General features: G+C 36.6%; 2 protein-coding genes and 2 long non-coding RNA genes across 4 annotated transcripts in view; all 4 read left to right on the top strand.

The window, feature by feature from the left end:
- Positions 1 to 6,335, top strand: part of LOC114541907 — a 28,658-nt gene extending 22,323 nt beyond the window's left edge. The window contains exons 49-65 of the mRNA XM_028561704.1: positions 26 to 163; positions 377 to 484; positions 691 to 761; positions 992 to 1,055; positions 1,194 to 1,293; positions 1,718 to 1,773; positions 2,037 to 2,137; positions 2,438 to 2,538; positions 2,821 to 2,909; positions 3,268 to 3,333; positions 3,438 to 3,551; positions 3,782 to 3,934; positions 4,079 to 4,124; positions 4,246 to 4,301; positions 4,436 to 4,522; positions 5,032 to 5,092; positions 5,304 to 6,335. Coding sequence (XP_028417505.1) covers positions 26 to 163; positions 377 to 484; positions 691 to 761; positions 992 to 1,055; positions 1,194 to 1,293; positions 1,718 to 1,773; positions 2,037 to 2,137; positions 2,438 to 2,538; positions 2,821 to 2,909; positions 3,268 to 3,333; positions 3,438 to 3,551; positions 3,782 to 3,934; positions 4,079 to 4,124; positions 4,246 to 4,301; positions 4,436 to 4,522; positions 5,032 to 5,092; positions 5,304 to 5,476 — 1,584 coding nt within the window. The 3' untranslated portion in view covers positions 5,477 to 6,335. The remainder of the gene's footprint in view (positions 1 to 25; positions 164 to 376; positions 485 to 690; positions 762 to 991; positions 1,056 to 1,193; positions 1,294 to 1,717; positions 1,774 to 2,036; positions 2,138 to 2,437; positions 2,539 to 2,820; positions 2,910 to 3,267; positions 3,334 to 3,437; positions 3,552 to 3,781; positions 3,935 to 4,078; positions 4,125 to 4,245; positions 4,302 to 4,435; positions 4,523 to 5,031; positions 5,093 to 5,303) is intronic.
- Positions 6,336 to 8,339: 2,004 nt separating this feature from the next.
- Positions 8,340 to 16,651, top strand: LOC114541911. Its single transcript, XM_028561708.1, has 11 exons — positions 8,340 to 8,514; positions 8,732 to 8,836; positions 8,997 to 9,065; positions 9,219 to 9,243; positions 9,598 to 9,741; positions 13,648 to 13,781; positions 14,591 to 14,744; positions 15,108 to 15,336; positions 15,586 to 15,745; positions 15,853 to 15,894; positions 16,019 to 16,651. The coding sequence occupies exons 1-11, from the start codon at positions 8,446 to 8,448 to the stop codon at positions 16,118 to 16,120; spliced, it is 1,233 nt and encodes a 410-aa protein (XP_028417509.1). The 5' UTR covers positions 8,340 to 8,445; the 3' UTR covers positions 16,121 to 16,651.
- A 321-nt stretch (positions 16,652 to 16,972) lies between these two features.
- LOC114541917 lies at positions 16,973 to 18,631 on the top strand. The gene is made up of 3 exons (XR_003689398.1): positions 16,973 to 17,233; positions 17,760 to 18,212; positions 18,531 to 18,631. It is a non-coding gene; the product is annotated as an uncharacterized LOC114541917 (long non-coding RNA).
- Positions 18,632 to 19,643: 1,012 nt separating this feature from the next.
- LOC114541912 lies at positions 19,644 to 21,405 on the top strand. The gene is made up of 3 exons (XR_003689396.1): positions 19,644 to 19,720; positions 20,345 to 20,376; positions 20,980 to 21,405. It is a non-coding gene; the product is annotated as an uncharacterized LOC114541912 (long non-coding RNA).
- Positions 21,406 to 21,823: the final 418 nt, after the last annotated feature.

Below are 21,823 nucleotides of genomic sequence, written 5' to 3'. Positions count from 1 at the left end.
ATAAGCAATATAATTTCTCTCATAGCTTGTTCGTTTACTTGAAAACTTTGAGTGCTCTATGATTGGTGATGTAATAAAAAAGATATCCAGAGAACATACGCTAGTTCTGACTGAGAGAGGACGTGAAGATGCCACCTTGCCTACAGACCTGTGGAAAAGACCGGTATACCAATAATTATATGTTCCTATATATGTGTGCATGTGTAACAAATCATTTCGTAGAGACACTCGCATGCAAAATAGAAACTATATGTATCTTAAGAAGTATTTACTCAGTTCTGTTAAACAGAAAGAAGTTTGTGTGCAAAATGCTGTCCTATTTCTGGTTTATTTTCTGTAGTGCATAAGTCTTGGTTTTTTCTTCTGTTCTTATAAGGTGATGAAAGAAACGACGACTATCGAGAAACCTCATTTAGTGGAGAATTTTGTTCAAACTTTAATGAATGATCACGTGGAAAATGAAGATACGTTGACGTTTTCTAAGGTAGATGTCATTTTTTTTGAAACCCCCCTATCTTTAAAAACTTCTAACAAATATTGTTTGCTCAGAAATTATATATTGAGGCACGTCTCGCTAAATCCAATTCAATTTAAACACTAAAAATGATACACTTAGCTTGCTTAACAAAAACGCAGATCGTAGTATATAATGAACATGTATAAACTAACATTATGCTTTCATCGTTTGAGGCACATTTCAATGCTTGTCTGGTAAAACTTGCATCAGAGACCATGGTGAGAGAACGTAGCTGCTTCAATGGGTAGGAATTTTTTACTTTCTTAAGTTTCTTAACCGAAGTCGAGAAATCTCACGTCGTAAACCATGCAGTTATAATCATTACAATCTATAGCAACACGTCATCCTTCGTTGACGCTTTGCAGATTGCAGTTAGATGTTATATGTTATAGCAGCCATGTTTATAAAGTGTCCGCATGCGATAAAACTTTACGAGTCGACCTTTTGTTATGTTTCATCTTTGTCCCTATATAGTTATGCTATGTACTATGAAAACCTGCTACGCCATCAGCATCAATTATTATATACAAAAGAACAAGTAAGCCGGACACGTTCATTCCAAGAAAATTACACATGCATATATTTAAAACTAGAAATCGTGAAGTTTCACAATGAAATTCTACATGACATTGTACAGCATATGCATTTTTGCGAACGACTTTTCTTTTTCTCTCAGGAAATAAAGCAAATTCAAAGCAGTAAAGAAGATTCCGAGAAGAATTCTCAAGTCGATATTGATTGTCAGCTGGCAGACAAAAGTCACGAACTTCTGTTAGGTAAATCCGTTTGAAATTTATTTTGGTATAATATTTTAATTTGTCTATAATATTATACTGATTGAAGTATTCAGACTGTGCCCAGCACTGGTGCCCAAAATCAAAACTAACTCGCAAACCATGTTAAGCACCTTATCAACTACTATACGGCTGGATATAGTGTCCGTTTTTGGGCACCGTAAGCAATTTATAGCCCCGTTTTATTGGTACGGCACGGCTGAAATGGGTACCCGTGCTCATTTCATATGTGCCCGGTCTTTGTTTTCGTAGCCTGATCATGCACTAATTAAATTGAGTACTGGTACCCATTTCAGCCGTGCTGTGCCAATAAATTGAGTTTAGTGTAAATGGGGCTTTTATTTTGAAGTGTCTTGTTCAATGTAGGCGCCGGAAAATTATTAAACTTATTATTCCTTCACTTTAGAAATCACTGCACTGAGAGCAAAAATTAAAGAACTTTCGGATCAACTGACCAACCAGGTAAAACATTCATCCCCGAGAGGGAGGTTAAACCAGGGCCATGAGAAGCTCTGGCACAAACTGCATGTAAACTCCAATACCAATTCATGCAAGGGAGAACAACCTCGCGAGATTATCATATTCAGAATAAACCGCATGCTGTGGAAACTACTCGGTAGCGCGGAAAGACAGTTAGTAAAATTTTTCAGTCTTACAAAAATGAGGTCTGATATGACCGTTATTTTGTACGTAGCTACCAAACTGCAAAACCATAATTTTTATAGGAAAGTGAAATACGGGAACGTTTAACAAAAGATTACAACACTCTTGTACGAGGATTGTTCTCGCGCTGTTTTTCTATCAAGAATAAGTTCGAAGAATTCAGGTTAGTTCACTCACGTTAACTTTTTTTCTGCATGCAACTTTAGCACGAAATGCGATATTTTCTTGGAGTAGGGGATTGCGCGCTCTTCAAATAATAACTATAATAATAAGTTGATTGTACTGGGGCCGGTTTGCATATGAATCCTAGTTGACTCAGAAATACATCACTCTGATTGGCCAATTCTGTCCTTCTAACTAGTCTTTTATGCAACTGGCCCCTGGTAGTTATACACTAGGTTCCTCGCGAGAGTGTTTATTTAATAGAATTTTGTTCCACGTATATATTATATGATTATTTAAGAGGCTCGTTGTATGATGATGTTCTTGAAAGTCTCAGTGATGTTCGACGTCAAGCTATGGAAAACATGAGAAAAATTAGAGAGAGGACTGGTACATTAAAAGGTGAGATGGTCACACCGATTGATTTTATGAGCCGTATAATTCAATCATCTTTTTATCATAAAATACCACCTATGCAAAGCGCCACGGTTTGTCGCTATAGTAAAACTTAAAAGCGGGGCGAATCTTTTATGATTCCCTCTGGCACCATTTTTGACCAAGGTCGTCACTGAAAATAGGAAAATGCATCAGCAACTTATAGGAAAGTTTATGCTTTGTATCCTGCATGAAGCGTCACGGTAACGACATACGTGATACTAACCTGAGCTTAATCTTACTTTACAGATGATGTTGAAACTGAATCCAGTATCCATCTTGCGAGAGCAGAGAGAATCAGGGCTTACCAGGAGGAGAACAAACATTTAGGAGCTTTGGTAAATAAATTTGAAACTAGACTTGAACATTGATCATGATGAAAAAGAGAAAATTCCGATGAGTTATCATAACGGGATAATCCAATTTCAGTCAGTGTTTTGATTGCTACTGGAGTAGCATAAAAAAGGACTAGGTTACGCAAGGTAAACTATCCTCCTGGTGAAGGAACACCTGCAGTAGAGGACTGGGTTGTATTTGAGCGTTAAAAGAACGTTCTTGAAAATGATCACTAGCTGCAATATCTCTAACGTGCTGTGCATGAGGATATACCACTGTTAAGTAGTTACCTTAAGTTATCATCTTTTCTTTGTTGAAAATGATCACCAGGGTAAACCCATAAGATAATTTTCCTTCTAGTTTTATAAAGTGAAGACTTTGAACTTTTGGAAAAACACTCGATTGAGTTCTCATCATTTCGAAACAGTGAGTCATTATTGTTACAGTTTTCCACGGTTTAGAATGTTGTTGTATCCGAAGTTTTAGTAATACCAAAAAAGATAAGATCCTTTTTGCAACAATTTTCTTAGGTGACAAGTTTAAGAGACGAGGCGGACAGGGCGAAAAAAGAATGTCTCGATATCAAAAAGATGACTCAAGAAAAAGAATTGTTGTTAATCCAAGAGCAAACTGCTTTAAGGAAGGTTAGGAATTATTGTACATGGCAAGTGTTCAGTTTCTGTGTCACGAATTTTGGCAGGAAAACGTTCAAAACATGAAATATATTCGGCGTATCATACTGCGAAAGTCGTGTATTGGATAATTGTTTTACTTATATGTTTGCTTGTAGGAGAGGATTAGACTACATGATTTGTCTGCATGTCATTGTGTTTCATTTCATTATCTTGTTAACGAAATCATATTATTTTCTCAGGCTTTGGAACAAGTCGAGAAAGAAGCTCATACTCTCAAGAAGAAACTTTCACACGAGCAGAAGGCAAAACTTCAAAAAACTCACGCACGGATTCAAGAAGCAAGAAGTTCAAAACAAATGGAGCTTGCAAAGTCAACAAATATTGATAAGTTGGTGAGTCTTTAAATTGACCCAGAGTCAACCTATAATTTCACCAATTAGTATAACATATACCAATAGTTTTTTCATAATTCGTGCGCATAGCCCAACCAATAACCAAGATATAACCAATCATCTTCTCCTGTTTTTCTCCTATAGATATCTGATTTAGACGAACGCGAAGACCAGCTCAGGGCACTCACAGGTAAAAGGAAAATCTGAACGGATTTTCCATTGTTGATTGTGTTTCAAAATATCAGTAAATACTTTTCGACAAAGCTTGCAGAGAATGCTTTAAATTTTCACTTTCCTGTGCACATCAATAGCGAACTTACTTCGGGATCAGAAAAAGAATTCATTGGTCAAAGAACATTCTAAAAAGGTAAGAAAGTTAACTGATTCGGTGCTTCCACGAAATCTCTGGGAGATCTTCCTAAGAGACAATGCACTATACATATTCATATGTTGGTAACTGTTTTTAATAATGTCACTATTGGCTTATGAAATAAATTTTAGACGAAAAAGTTATTACAACAGCAACTCGAACATGAAAGAAATCTTAAACTTGGTGCATTTGAGAGAGTGGACGAGCTGCAGCGTCAGGTAAATAAGTATTCTTAGGTTTCGTGTGAGAGGAGTCAACTTGAAATCAGGACTCGCTATTTGGAATGAGTTTGAACATGTCACTGACAAGAATATTAGTAAGAGCAGTACATTAGTAGCAGTATTATTAAAGCCTGGTTTTCATATACCGTAATTCATCGACGATGGCTATATATTAGCCATTTCCCAATCGAGCAGGGTATTAGGTCTATTCGCGAACCGCAAAGCATCTATGGACTGTTTGGAGAGACAAATGATTTCAGACTTATATTTCCTGTCCCTCTAAACAGTCCATAGATGCTTTGCGGTTGCAACTCGACCTAGTACCCTGCATGCTCGATTGGAAAATGGCTAATTGTCGGTGGTCATTGATGCATAAAATCCTTTGTCTATCGAAGGAAATTATATACTTCATTGATCACCGACAATAGATCGTTGACCATCGCCAATGAATTACGACATACTGAAAACCAGGCTTAAAGTTCGCTTGTAATAATTCTATATTCTAGGTATATGACTATGAACAAGTTTATGAGTTACCTCTCAATACACGACCACAGACTACACCACGTAAGTTGCTATTCTTTTGAAAAAAAACAGAAAACTCTAAAAATCGAATGGAGTGCAAGCTACGCCTCTAAAAATTGCAACACAATATGTCAGGTATAAGTTGCCTAAAAGTCACTTGTAGCTATGGCAAGTTCCTTCTCCTACTCACAGGGACACGCATCATATTGTGCACTCCAACAGCATTTTTGTGATGTTATTTCATTGTTCTTAGCTTCTTTGCTGCCTCCAACCTCAAACTCCCGTTTAACGTCGGGTAACCATGGCAACCATTTAACCAATGAGAGAGCACGTCGTAGGGCTTTTTCAAGTAAAATATATACCAGTGCCCCGGCGCAAGAAAAGCGACCATCATACTCGGGCAATCTGTGGTCACCAAATTCTTAGAAGATTGGCAATACGATTACATCATTGCCTATATATAGACAAGACTACGCAGGTGATATCATCGTGTATCCATCTTCTAACATGCATATGAAAGACAAGTTTCATGTTCGAGAACCATTCTAATATCTCCAATGTGGAAAGAAATCTACATGTGTGATGGAAACATCAGGGTAAAACGACTTGAGACTTGACGATGACTGCTTTATTATCCAAAAAATGGATTGCCGGAAAGTTGCAAGGAGACCTTTGGCTTAGCTATACGGCAAACGGCTATTTTTGTTAGGTTTTTTTATATGTTTATGTTTAAGATTAATGCACCAGTTTTCTAGACCTGGCATTTGTTTTGAAGATTTGAAGGTATGCCGTGGTTATAAGAGGTATGCCGTGAACGTCAAGCTAAAGTAAAGATCTCTAATGTGTAACTGTGAACATATATATAAAACAATAAACTGTGTATCCTTTTGTTTTGTATTAGCAATTGGTGGTTGGTAGACGAAACACCGTGGATGTAAATAGTATAATAATTATAATGCCTTTTTGCATTTGATGTAAGCCGGTAGTGTGGGGCGCAGTTAGAACGATAATTGGGCGCGGGGGTTATTTATTCATATACTCAGTTCTGCTCGACGTAATTCTATTGAAAACTTGTAAACTTACAAAAGAAATGAATATAGAATAATCCCCCCCCCCAATTATCGTTATGTTCTAGCCACGCCACTTACAATTGCAGTGTGAACTAAGTATATTTATTGCAGTGCGAACTAAATATATTTAAACAATGCACGGTTCGTGTTTTGAAAAATTGTGAAAACGTTACTCTCACCACGAAGTCGCGAAATATCTCGGTCTCGGGGAACGAGTTGCATTAAATAAAGTTTACTCTCTCGCCACGAAGTCGCAAAATATCTCGGTCTCGAGGAACGAGTTGCATTAAATAAAGTTGTTGTGAGCCGACAAAAAATTTTCAAACCAAGTTCGTTTGATATAATTAGTAACAGTATTTTTTGTATGAAAAAGATAGTGGACAAAAAACGAATTGAAAAAAAACAACAAAAGAGACCATCGAGCTCTTTGCCTCTCGCTGACAGCAATGCCTCAAAGCATGCGAAGACTGGCGAACCAGTTGCGATATACATAGATTACAAGCTTACCCAGCACTTAGCGAAAGGAGGCCAAAGGACAGTTGCTATAGCAAGAACTCCGTCCATTGCTCACATTATAAGGTGGAGATGCACTACGGCTCCCAGACAATGATGTACGTGCACCTAACCGTTACGTCCCAGTGAGCAACAGAGTGAGCTTAATCCACAAGCCTAGCGCGTGCATAGGACGCATCGCATCGGCCACGGTGGCATGCCTTGAGAGCGAAGATAGATTTAACGTATTTAAGCTTTTCCTGGTCTCGGGAGGCCGTCTCTAACAAGTATGTGCATAGAAAATGACTAATAAGGCACACGCTTGGAAATTACAGGATTTAATTAAAGCCTAAATGTTTTTTAAGTGTTTTTAGCGAGAAAATAATACGTCCAATGCGATAATTTTGGTATTTTAATATTCTTTTGGTGTTTTTAAACAATCCTTGTTGGTTGAAAACTCCGTATAAATTACTGAACGGCTCAGTTTGATAAAATATTTTGATAATTCCTGATTCGCCGGGTACGAGTAGGGCCTAAACTCCGTTCTATTTTCAAAGATATTGAAGTCGGATCTTTCTTCCTTATTTCAAGATAAAAATCTGTTGTTTGCTGCATTTAAAAAAGGGAGGAAAACGTTGTTCAAAATTGACCCATCAAGAGTCCAATCGGAAGATCAGAAGTTGGACTTCCGCGTGTCTCCAAAGTTTCACATTTTATTCTGTACATGTTTCACTTTCAGGGTATTAAAGTTTTATCTTTACGCTTGATTTCAAAAAAATAGTCGGTTTGTTGTGTGGGTTTTGAAACGGCATTCAAAGTTGGCTATCTTTAAAATAGGGAACTGGGAAACCGGGGAGTAGAGGCACCGGGCAAACCAGGGGAACGGTGGAACAAGAAAACAGGGGAACCAGTGCATGGAGTGGGGAAAGGAGAATTGGGAATTCCCCGTTGCCCCCTTCTCTAGTCCTCCCGGTCCCCCCATTCCTTTGCTCCCCGGTTTTCCGTTCCCCTGTCCCCGGTTTCCTATTTTAAAAGATAGCCCGATCAATTAATCAAACGCGTCGCGCGCCGAATTTTTATCGTTGTTTACTAGCAGCCAACGTGACGTTCAGCCCTACACAAGGTTACGTTCAGTCCTACACAACTTTATGTTCACAGATGCAACCCATACATCACATATGCATATTTCGTGAATAGATATTAATTATACCAATGCAGACAACAGTTAATGGAAGGGGGAACATTTCACAGCATAGAAAGTGTCGTTCTTTGTCGATACTACAGAAGACTTACCTTGAAGTTGTTTACCTCTGTCTCTGATTGAATATGCAGTGATGATTTGAGTGACAGTTTTTACTGATATTCAATGTCAACTCTTAGAACTGTCAACTCATTAGAACTGGCTAATCAAAACATACGCATTTATTCAGTAAACAACCTACTGGCGAAAAAGTGCGCCATAGGCCAACGTAACGTTAAACGTATCGTTGAGTGGGGGTGAACGTAACGTTGAGCAGAGGTTAAAATCACGTTGACTGCTAATAAACAACGATAAAAATTTGGCGCGCGACGCGTTTGATTGCAAATTGCAGTAAAAGGAATTTTCATTTCGTGGAGAAGGATATTTGCTTATGTCATGTGGAAGCTTTCGAGAATGTTACAATTTTTTTAAAACCAAAAGTTTTACTTTGCTGTCAGCTTTGATTTGAGACGGGACTGATGGCAGAAAACGCTGATATTAAGCCAGCAATTATATCCGACAATGAATTCGCAAGTGATGTGGCTTCCTCCAATTTTGATGTAAGCACTGAAGATTTTGCAAACGCAAGGGCAATGCCTTTGACAGAAGATGAGACGATGAGATACTGCAAGCATTGCGATTACCAAGCTCCAGATTGGCCGGTAAATTCATTTATACGATTGTACATATAGTATGCATGCTTAGGAAATCATTTGGCATTTATAGACAGAGTAAAAATGTAAAATACTAAAATAGGGCACATACGGGTGCATTGCAAGCTAATCGGTTAACAAAAGACACTGACAAGTTGTTGTGTTAATTAAGCTCTTGGCCTGCCATTGAAAATTTAAGCCTTTCAATATTGTCCTTTAATTTTAGTTGTTCGCGATTCATGTTCTCAAACCATCCCATGTGAAAAAAGTCGCAGAAGCTATGAAAGTCCGAGTTGCAATTGATCCTATTTTAATGTCCATCACCTGTGATGTAAGTTTTTCAATGACAAATCTTTTTATGGTACTTCACATTACCCTCATTGAGTGTGGTTTGGAGTTGAAATTTTCACCATGCTTCAAACTTTGACACTCAGATAACCCTCTTTGATGGGATAAAAGATATATAACTTGTAACTTTTTCACTTGTTTAGGTATGCAATGTTACTTGCAGCGGTCATATACCTTGGAATGCCCATTTGATGGGTTCAAAGCATCGAAAGGTGAGCTGTCTGAATATAATAACAAGTTGTTTGAGAGTTGAGACCTGGATGGTTAGTTGTAAATTAAAGATGTTTTTTTGGTCTTATATTAAAACTTCTTACAATGAAAGAAAACATAGAATATATTGACACTGTAAACTCTTGTCCCCTTAGGCCATACAAGAGAACCAGGGTGGAGGTATGTAAAATATTCACAGTACTATAAATAGTGATGATGCATATGACTAAGGTGTATGAGTTGATATTGTAATAGTGCTACTACTCTTAGTTACAAAAAAAATTAGCTTGACCATGGTGAAACATGCAGACCTAATGTCTGCAAGCTCATTTGTTAGCTTGCCTGGTTAATACGGCAACTTTCACCATCACAATATACAACTTTATATATAAACATATAGAGTCCTTATAACCCTAGCTAGCTAGGCTTGCCAGCACTTCTCTAGCCATCGGAGAATTTGCAATGAGAAGAAAGCAATGCAAGTAAACTGGAAGTACATTGTGTGAGCTTTTGCCAAATAATGAATTTTCACAGGTGGACCAATTACAACTAGGATATCTGAAAACGATCACAATAGAAAACCTTATGAGAAAAATCCACAAAACAGGCAACTGCATCTGAAAAATGTTGAACCACCTGATGAAAATGATTTTAACAATTACCCAGATCCACTAATAGGTGAGTGGATTTTCTAATCGCTATTTGTCTTAATAAACTAAAAATGGATGACAATATATCCATGGACAATTTGTTGGAAACATTTAAACTTGCCAACAGTATGTGTTCCCAAAAGAGTGTAGCAAGCTTTTAAAAGTAGCAGTTTTTTTTAATTTTTGAATCACATGATTGAACAAATGATGATAATTATTAGATCTGTCATGTGTGGTGATAAATATATATATATATATATGAACTTGGTTTTGGTTAAGATTTCTTCAGACATAGAATTAAAGCACACGAGGTGTATCTCCAAACGTTTCGCCTGTTATGGCTTCTTCAGTGGAATGCTTTACAATGATATTTCCTCCTATTTATATACAACTAATTAAAATGCTAAATTACCAATGTGTATGCAATGTCTATAGTGTTCCATTATTCTATAAAAGCATGCTCATGCATTTAATGTGCCATTGTTAGGCAAACTTATTAAAACTCATTAATTTATAAAAGTCTATATAGTCCCGTAGTTTAAAATTCTATACAATGTTAATAGATTAGAAATAATTCAAACACTGATTGTTCTGCCAATACAGCCGTTCATCAAGTCTCCAGAATGTTTTTGTATTTCAAATGCTTCAATGTATTTCCTCTCCACGTTATTGCGATATTTAGCATGTAAAATCATCCATCTTATTACAGGTAGCCTGGATTTCTTGTGGGATTCCAAATGTTTATAAACCGTCTGCTTTTCCATTTTCAAGTGTTCTTTAATCCTTGATCCGATTGTTCGCCCCGTTTCCCCAATGTATACGATACGATACACATGCTGAACATTCGATTTTGTAAACAACATTCTTCTTTAGGCACAAGTTCGATTTTGAAGATAATTTGCACGTTTCACATTCGCTCGGACAGTTCTGTTGCGTTCTTTGGTGGCGCAAAAAACTTTGGACAGGGGTTGACCATTGATGAAATGTATTCTTACATTCGGTATTCGTGATCGCTTTACTACCCTAATAGCCTGCCTCTTAAACTCTTCGTTGATAAATGGTAGCTTTATATAGATAGATCGTTGTTGTTCTAATTCCTCCGGTTCATTATGTTGCTGGATATGTCGGTGTTTATTTTTATAAATCGTCTTCCTAATTATAGATTTAATGAATGTTTTAGGATAGCCATTGGAAGTAAATAATTCCGTGATTAGATTGAGTGATTTCTTTCGTGTTGTAGAATCAGTTGAACATTTGATAGCCCTATTTACTTCCCCAATCACTATGGCTTGTTTGGAGAATATTGACCCGTGACTGTCCCAGGGTGTGATGCATCGGCTGTGAATTGGTTTTATATAAAGGGTTGTACTAAATGTTTGAGTGCCCATGTTCCAGGTGACAAGGGTATCCAAAAACGGTAGTTGATTGTTGTTTGGCAATTCAAGTGTGAATTTGATTGCGTTATTAAGGTCATTTGCTAATGTTAAAAGCTTTTCTCCTGAGAATTCTTTACTTAACAGGAAGGCAAAATAGTCATCAATAAATCGCTTGAGAGTGACATATCCATTGGACTTAATTAGGATTTGGTTATCGAGTTCGTTCATGTAAATAATCGCCAAAACGGGGGCTAGGTTGTTTCCCATAGCCAAACCTGATTGTTGTTTGTAGCCTTTGCCGTCAATCAGGACCTTGTCGCTAATCAAGCAGAGACGAACCAGTTCTTCGAAGTCTTGGTCGCAAAGGGCATGTAATTGACAATCAGCTTTGTGTTGATGGAAGAAACGCCGAGTGACTGTGAAAATACTTGGAGTATGGTCGTCTATATCAACCATTGGTATAGACCCATATAAGTTACATACGTCCAAGCTGCAGAAACCATGTACTAAGTTACCATCTGTATTCGAGATAAAACTGATAAACTCGTCAGTGTTTTTTAAATGTGCTGGAACGTGTTTTAAAAGCGCTTGTAATGATTTGGCCAAATACTTGGACAAACATGTTGCGGGGTGTCTGTAGCTGCGTGTATAGGTCTTGCCTTTAAGTTCGGGTCCCTCTTTATGGTCTTTGGGTAGACAATAAGCAGAACAGGGCAGTGGTTCACTACAGATGGTAGATCTAAGGTCATTATATAACTTGGGGTTCTTGTATCGATATTTATTGGCAACTTTGTTCAACCGATTATTGAAGTTTATTTGTTCCGTCCTCGGTAGATTTAATTTCTTTAATTCTTTATAATTACCTGTCTCTGTTGTTGATCTATGTAGCATATCCTCATACGATGTTGTATCTAGAGCTAGTAATCGTTTAGTCTTATCCGTTGGGGTAATAACTATGTTTTTTGGTGGTAAATCATAGGTTAATGACTTATTCTTAAGAATCTTTTTACCATGCTTGTTACCTTCCTCAATCACGCGAGCCATCCCTCCTTTGAATTCATTTATGGCAGTCTCGGGAACATTTTGGCGTTTGAGTTGATCTATGGCATGTTGAAGACTGGCTTTAGCTAGTAAACTAAGTCGAGGGAGATCTTTGGGTTCAGCGTTTACGAAGGAGGGGCCCTTTTCCAAAATATTTTTGAGCTCATGATCCAACTCTTGAGACCTTAATAACGCAATCAAATTCACACTTGAATTGCCAAACAACAATCAACTACCGTTTTTGGATACCCTTGTCACCTGGAACATGGGCACTCAAACATTTAGTACAACCCTTTATATAAAACCAATTCACAGCCGATGCATCACACCCTGGGACAGTCACGGGTCAATATTCTCCAAACAAGCCATAGTGATTGGGGAAGTAAATAGGGCTATCAAATGTTCAACTGATTCTACAACACGAAAGAAATCACTCAATCTAATCACGGAATTATTTACTTCCAATGGCTATCCTAAAACATTCATTAAATCTATAATTAGGAAGACGATTTATAAAAATAAACACCGACATATCCAGCAACATAATGAACCGGAGGAATTAGAACAACAACGATCTATCTATATAAAGCTACCATTTATCAACGAAGAGTTTAAGAGGCAGGCTATTAGGGTAGTAAAGCGATCACGAATACCGAATGTAAGAATACATTTCATCAATGGTCAACCCCTGTCCAAAGTTTTTGCGCCACCAAAGACGCAACAGAACTGTCCGAGCGAATGTGAAACGTGCAAATTATCTTCAAAATCGAACTTGTGCCTAAAGAAGAATGTTGTTTACAAAATCGAATGTTCAGCATGTGATATCGTATACATTGGGGAAACGGGGCGAACAATCGGATCAAGGATTAAAGAACACTTGAAAATGGAAAAGCAGACGGTTTATAAACATTTGGAATCCCACAAGAAATCCAGGCTACCTGTAATAAGATGGATGATTTTACATGCTAATATCGCGAATAACGTGGAGAGGAAATACATTGAAGCATTTGAAATACAAAAACATTCTGGAGACTTGATGAACGGCTGTATTGGCAGAACAATCAGTGTTTGAATTATTTCTAATCTATTAACATTGTATAGAATTTTAAACTACGGGACTATATAGACTTTTATAAATTAATGAGTTTTAATAAGTTTGCCTAACAATGGCACATTAAATGCATGAGCATGCTTTTATAGAATAATGGAACACTATAGACATTGCATACACATTGGTAATTTAGCATTTTAATTAGTTGTATATAAATAGGAGGAAATATCATTGTAAAGCATTCCACTGAAGAAGCCATAACAGGCGAAACGTTTGGAGATACACCTCGTGTGCTTTAATTCTATGTCTGAAGAAATCTTAACCAAAACCAAGTTCATATAATATCCAGACATGTTACCTCATAACTATTCATATATATATTATAATATATTATATATATTATATATATATATATTATATATATATATATATATATATATAATATATATATATTGCAACATTATAGGCTTGGAATATGTGTCAGAAACAGAAGGTCGTGGTATAATTCCATGGTATCATTGTTCATTATGTGATGTAAAATTTGATAACAATCTCAAGTTTGCTCATTTGATTGGTCAAAAACACCGAATTGCAGTTCTGGTATGTTTATATACATCATCATGTTGGAATTGCCTAATTGCATTTATTAGTAATACAAAATTTGTATGACGGTTTAATTAAAGAACTGTACAATTTGCTTAACCAATTTTAAAAAATCCCATGTAGCTTTCCAACCATTTCAAGGTATTTTGCACTGAATTTTGAAATTTAGAAAAACTGACGAAATTACGAAAATTACCTTAATTTTCTCTCAAATTTTGAAATTCATCAATTTAAAAAAAAACGTAATTTACCTCAGTAATTTTCCTCAATTCGGTTCACAATACCTCAAACTGTTGGAAACTACATGTAATTTGGTTTAACATGGGGCGAAAATGTTCAGAACTAAGCACGTGTTGCATTCTTTCATTAAAACAATACATTTGAACAAATAAAACCATACCAATTTTTTACAATTTCACAATTCGATTGATAATGGCTCGAAATGGTTCAAAACTAACTACAATTGCATTCTTTCATGAAAGCAATACATATCAACACATAAAATCATACTTTGTTGAATTTCAAAATTTCAGGCAAATCGGCAACGGGGGACGAAAGGAAAAATCGCATTTTCGTCATTTTTTTTGAAGTCTCGAAATTCGGTTCAAAATACCTCAAAATGCTTCTATGCTGTTTTTGAAATTTTGAAATTCGATTGAAAATACCTCAAACTGCTTCAAAACTAAGTAAGAATTGCATTTCTTCATGAAAAGAATACATATGAACACATAGTCATAGAATCATACTTTCATGAATTTCAAAATTTCATGGAATCGGTAATGGGGAACATTGAAATGTGTTTATAGAAAATTAAGCGTCCTCACTTGATCGTGGGATTAGATTCAAACACGATGAAACGCTCTGAAATAACTCCGATACTACTCGAGCTGGCGAGAAATTTGGAACAAGAGGAAGGCCGACAAGAAGTGAAAAAAAAATTCCGGAAATACCAACCACATGGTCTGTTGAGATTTTTTCTATAACGAACTCTATGGTAGTGTCACTATGTTTACAGTAAAATTTCAAAATAGGTGATATACTATATATATAGATAAACGTGGCAACTCTCAATTAGGTGAGGGTTGCGGCAAATATTCCTACAAATTTTTATTCAGATACGACTTTTAAAATTCGCATTCTCCAATTCACTTCTGATGGATGTTTTATGGTCTGTTCACTTGTAATGTTTATGAGCAGCATATCAACTAAAACCAATGCGGTATACTGCTCTGTCAATATAATAGTTAAGAGACTACATTCCATATATCATAAGTGAATTGAATGGTGTGGACAAACTTTTTGTTAACGTAATTTTCTTGTTAGGTCGAGGGGCACAGCGGGGTAGAGGGGGCAATCGAGGCACAACGCGAGGATTAACGAGGGGACGTGGTAACAGAGGGATGTCACACACTCAGGGAAGAGGGTATAACGTGGGTTCGTATCCAAACCAGCCTGGCCAAGGAGGACGCTCAACATATAACGAATCGCTGAGCAATTTCGCATACAATTCAAGTAATGTTGGTCCAGACTATGGCTTAAACTATCCACAAAGGTCAGTTTAGTGCAGGGCTTTTATAAATTGTTTTGCAACATCCCTTTTTCAGTGCTAGCACCTAGATAAACTTAATACCTTGGTAAACTGTTCTATTAGGAACAATATATTATTTATCTAGTGTCACTACAGGAGCAAACTTAAACTAAACTAACTTTATACTGACACATGTAGCTCTATCAGTTTTAAACTATGCTAATCAAATGATATCATCCCTAATTAACAAATAAACCTTCTTATATCATCCAGCTATGAGACTGAACACATCCACCATGGTGGTAGTTCCTCTTATCATAGAGGTGGTGGACAGGCATATTCTGCTCAACCACACCCCAGTGGTCAAGTCTACCCCATGGCAAATACCAACAGGGCACCGAAAACCTTGGACACTCGTAAAGAACACCTTAAGGTATATTGAAATGATTACTGAAGTACACAGTCTGCTATGGTCAACAGTGAGCAATATTAAGAGTGGTTGAGACAAATTTCCAATCATTTTTCTAAATTTTGTTTTAGTCCGAAATCACAGCCAATTTAGCGGCCGCCCTTGGCGATTTGGTAAGTTGAAAATTGAATAAATTTTATTTACAGAGATGAGCGAAATTGAACTGATATGAATTTTGATGAAGCAGCGCTGGAGTGCTTGGAACAGTTTGTTAATTTGATATGATGTATTTTCCAGACAAAACTAGTTCACGACGAGGAAGATGCCTCAGTTGCTCTCCACGTTTCAAACGCTTTGACAGAATCGTTACTAAAGTATAGAATGAGTGGATTACAATGAATTGTCCATCATATGACTTCTACAGGAATCCATTTCGAAACCAAAGCTCAGACATATCCCTTGTGTCCCAGCTATGAGTCCAGGTGTGAGACAAATGTACTTGCTATAGTCAAACTTTGAAAAGTCGCCAAATGAATACTCAGCCTATCGCAGGCTGGAAAGAATTCCAATGGTATTAAACAGGGGCGTAGGAATGTGTACAGGATTGGGGACGGGCAACGTTGACTCAGCAAAAATTTTTGAAATTTGATTGCTTTAGATCCCCGGAAATGCCCATTTCTTTTTGGTTTAATTTATACTTCTTCAAAACAGCACAAGTCAAAAACGAATAAGTATAATTGTTAACCCTTCACTTTCGAGTGAAGTGCGCCAATATTTGCTGCCCATATGTATAAGTTGCGAGTCAACTGATCCGACAAAATTGGATAATCCTTTACCTACCAAAACAACTGTGAATGTAGAAAAATTTTAAACGTGGATATTGATACAATCATGCCGTGATTCATGCACATATATATGCATGTCACGGTTCTGGCATAACACTCACCCCGGAAGTTACATGTATACTATGGAAATAACCACATGATATACGACAGTCCACAGGATATGAACGGAAAAGCCTTTAGGCTTTAAAGGACGTGGAAATGGTGATACGTCTATATATGGACATGCCACGCTATTTATTCGCCATTTTCACGTCCTCTTTGACGTTCACGTCCTCATCAGCTCCTGCTAAATCTGCCTATTGCTGAAGAGTGGCGAGTTTGTTACGATCAAATGCCGTTTTGTTTTATACACACGTCGGTATGGCTTACAATATATTATTTGTTTGGCACTGTTTATACATTGTGATTATTTGTGCTAGCGGAAAAACAACAGCACAGATTGAAATCAAACGAGAAAGATATGATAAATTTATTCCTCAAAACTTACATTTGGAACGTCAGAAATCTAAGCAAAAAGCGGAAAATATGTGTAAGAGTTTCAAAGCTGAATGTGAAAATGATGAATGTAAATATTGCCAGTGTATTGAAGAGGATAGCAACACATTTCTGCTGTTAACTCCTACCACAGGCAATTGTACTAAAGACCAAGATATCATACGTGATTCAGGTGATGATGTAATGACTAATGTTTATCTGTTAGTATTGCTATTTTGAGTTAAATATTGAGGTATTGAAGAGTTTTAGATTGGCGTTTACAGCTAGGGCAACCCGCTGTTCCACTTTTGGGGTTATGTGGTCATGTTATTTACTAATTTCAATACCTCAAACTCATTCTACGCTTCCTTAAATCTCAGCTAAGCGGGATTATCATATTGTTACGAAATGCGCATATATAATGTATTTAGCATTTTAAAAAAATAGAAGGTCAATATCGATGAGGAAATTACTTCGGGAACATGTCACATAAAATGACGTGTAAAGTAAATATTATTATTATGACCCTTCGGAATCACAAAATTCCTTTTTCTGTCATGAGGTGACAGCCCATGGGATTTCCTCCCAAACAATAATACTGTCGTACAAAGTATATATATATATATATATATATATATATAATATATATATATATATATAATATATAATATATATATATATATATAATATATATATATATATATGTATTCACCTTCTAGTACCAAATGAAAATTTTTTTCTTCGAAATCAAAATTACGGTAAATGTCTTACGGTAAATGGAAATCGGACTGAAAAAGTTTCTGGAACGAATTGCAGCTCGTCTCTAAATATGCGTTGGATATGGTTAAATGAAACGGGAAAAATCCAACTTATGAATGTTATGTCACTCCAGTGTCTTGAATTTGTCAAGTCTTTGTCTACATGTTCGCAAGAAGGAAGATGGGTTAGCCATTCAGTAGTTATGAAGCAATGTGATAGAACCAATCTGCATCAGCAAATAACACTGAAGACTGTGACAAATTATATATTTACCAAAATGTGCAGCGGCCAAACGAATTTTTACCTTCAAATCGATGAACGCAGTAAGAGAGCAATAAGTAAGACACACACCGCGGGACAGACTTGGAAAAACACGGATGAACATCTGAACTGGAAAACAACTATTTACAGAGGTAAGCATTGTATGTATACGTGCTGATATGCAGGGTTTATATATAAGCACGCGACAAATTTGGAGACAAGGGAAATAAAGATCTGAACTGGGAAAAAAGTCAGAACTGATTGTATATGCTTTATATGCATGGTTTTAAAGAGCAGAGTACTCAATCTTGCATATTCGGTAAAATACAATTTTTCTCTAAAAGTTTTTTCTTTAAAAATCAGAATTACCTTAAGATTTGAGTTGTCGACTTAGCAAACAATTTTTTCTATTTTCTATACCTCGAGAGATCGAAAGCTTCCTTCTAATTATTTGATATCCATTTCGATAGGTTGTTACCGTTTTCAAAACCAAAATTTCATGCTTTATCTGGACAAAGACAATTGCTCTAAGCCATGTACTCGAAATTTTTCTGCCCCAATCTTCTCTGAGAACTCGCAATGTAGCATTATATGTCGAAATCTACCATCATGCGGAGTGATATGATGTGGCAGAAAGTTACGAAAATGACAAACAAGGAACCTATTCTCGTCAACAAAGTTTCAAAAGATCCTAGAATGTTAATGGTAAGAGTCATTAAAGGAAAATATAAATTTGTAATGGCAAGATAAATTATATAATCAAATGCTCATTATAAGTAACATTTTTTGGTTTGTTAGTGGCTGATTCGTTTTTATTTTTTCATAATTATACATCATGCTGCAGTTTTACACTCGCTAAAAACCCGCAACAATGACGATAGTTATATATTCCAACGAACTACTAATAATAGAAACGGGCTTAGCTCTTCTCTTTATGCCACGTGAATACGCTTGACGTGTCCTTTAAAGTGAACTCAATTCTATTAAACCTAGCTATACCGAGCTCAATAATTGCTTCTACAATTATTCATAGATCCAAGAAGAATCATTTGAAATCTTCAACAATTCAATTTCCTGTAAAAGTAAAACCCACGAGTCGAAAGGAGAGAATCACTGTTTGCTTCTCAAGTTCAAAAAATTGGTGGAACAGAATGTGAGTTCAATCCCGCACTGCGTTTCTGACGAATGCAGTCAATTTAAGTACTGTAATTTGGGTAAAACGCATGTAGTCATGTATAAATGCATGACTGAATAACTCTCGCGACATTCCCGCGCGCGTGTTTGGATCAAACCATCCAAACACGGTAACCATTCAGAATTTGTTTCATCTTCGGTGGTGCATTTTCTTTCTGGATGGTCATGGATGGCTGCTGTTTTTTGCTTAGACATTTTCCGAAGCATATTACATGCAGATTTATTCATATTTAGATACAGTTTAAAACTGATTACAATTCTGTTTTCTTTTTCGTAAATCGAAGAGGACAACAGAAAAAACCACGGCGATATTATCAACGACAACAGCAAAAGTGGCAGACACCACAGTGATATTAAAACCTGGAACAGGTGAAAAAAGTGTACTGGTCACTATCGTTATTACGGTCTCAGTCTCTGTGCTCATTATCGTTCTGGTGCTTGTTGTGGCCTATATTTATCGAAAAAGGTATCTAATTATCACTCCACGCATTCATGCACAAGAAAGCATCACAAGTTGCTAATTAATTGTAATTAAAGAAAAACAAACGTTAGATCTTCGAAACCAACGGTAAAAGCTAGTGAACCACGCCCGTGAAAATTGTGTCTGCCGTGAAAAATGCGATAACAAGACGTGCTTACATATAATTGAAGTCAATAGGTATATTTATTTTTTTTCTCGCGGTCCTAATTCATATTTTAGCGTTTCCCGCAATCTAATTGGCTACGCGAGCAGTCCTTCGGCCTCGGACTGTTTTTGAGACCTTGGGAAATATTTCCCTATATGAACCTCCAATCTGGTAAACAACATATATATATATATATTGCATGATGGGGCAGGATGTCGAGTTGGGTTCATTACTACCGTTATCAGTTTACAAAAAACCCATCCGAAACATTTGGTATATTTATATCTGTTTTGATCCACACATGCAGCTTCGTTGTAAATTTAAATATTTTTCAGAGTTATTTTCGGCGGTTATAAAAGAGAAATTTGAAAGCTGTTCGAGCTTTGGAAGAACCGCCCTCAAATTCACTATTAAAAATAAATACTCATGGATCTTATAATCTAAATTCTTTCTTCTTTAAATAGATTTGTAAAAAACAGTGAAAGAGGAAATTCAGGTAATTATCCTTCACGGTTGATCCCGGGATTTATAGTTTATACACGTCATATTTTGGGCTTCACGTTTTCAGTTTGGCTCACGTCGTTGAGTTTCGTTTTTATAATGTCTTTATTCAAGTCTTTCCTGTTGCACTCGCACCTAACAAACTCTTCTGCTGAATTTCCTTCATATTTATAAACAATCATGGAGTGTGTCTGTCTTGGCAAGTTTAAACTTAAAAGTAGCAAATGAAAAGCTATAAGTAAACCATTAATTGCTACAGCCTTTCTCGCGATAACAAATATATTAACTCGCTATAACTGATGCGTGTACTTTTTCATGCCTGTAAGCGTGGGGGCCACGTAACAAGGACTTCATGGAATTTTGGGGGGTAAATTCGTTACGTGAATGAGTTGTTAGTTATTCTGAAAGAATTATTAAAAGCACTCAAAATGGCGACTATTCGTCATCGACATGGTGGGGAAAAACAAGAGATGTAAAGAGATTTTTTCATCCTCCATAATAATTGCATAGGCGGGATTACATTCAACCCTAGTCCACTCTCTAAACTCACAATGTTGTATTAACGTAGTGGAAATAAACTGAATAGTTGCTTTTATAGTAACAGATCAAAATTCTTCACCGGTTGTTGAAGAGTTGCCAGAAATGCGAAACCTTTCTAACAACCAAGCAACTCCGATAGAATCTGAAATTTATGTTATACCAAGAGCAGAACAAGAATACCTGTATGAAAACACTAACCAGAGAATATCGTGTGCGCAATCCCAAGGTCCTGAGTACGAGAATCCAGGAAGCCCCAAATACGAATCTCCTGAAATCCACCCGAACCATCAATACGAGTATCCTTCTCTCGGTGCGACAGGAAAGAAAGATGTCGGTGTGAAGGACGGCGAGTATTTTCCACTTAGAAGGCCGCTATTTAAAGATAATGAAGATGATCTGTCCGGTTATACATCTCTTTTAAAACTGAATAGTTCACAAGGTCACAAGGAAGCAACGTGATTGTCTACAGTGCGTATTTATAAGCAACTACCTTTTTAAGGATTTTCATAATTAATTTTAAACATCGTTAAGTAATTAATGAGCATGCAATAACATTTTCAACCTATAAAAAGTCTTTTATGAAGTTATTAAAGCAGCATTGGTATTAAAGGTACAGCTGCATGCTTACATGAGCCCGGTTACCTCAAACTAAACGAACAGTGATTGAAAGTCTTCATGAAACAAACAAGTTCTTGCTACTGTTGGGATGATTACACCACTACCAGGATGATGCTCAACTTCGTTTCCAGGTTATGCATTCTGCTCAAATGTGGGCAAAATGGAAACCGTGGGAACAATTAAGATGGGATCATGTTATATGCATTTAAATACTTCAAAATCAAAATCGGGGCCAATTAAACGGGAACATGCTCCACAGTTCATTGTCTGATGAAAATCTTATA

This window comes from Dendronephthya gigantea, unplaced genomic scaffold (genome assembly GCF_004324835.1).
Source record: "Dendronephthya gigantea isolate DGI-Jeju-01 unplaced genomic scaffold, DenGig_1.0 000321F, whole genome shotgun sequence".
Classification (NCBI taxonomy): domain Eukaryota; kingdom Metazoa; phylum Cnidaria; class Anthozoa; order Malacalcyonacea; family Nephtheidae; genus Dendronephthya; species Dendronephthya gigantea.
Note: the sequence above shows the minus strand (reverse complement) of the source record. Positions and strands in the feature narration are given on the sequence as shown.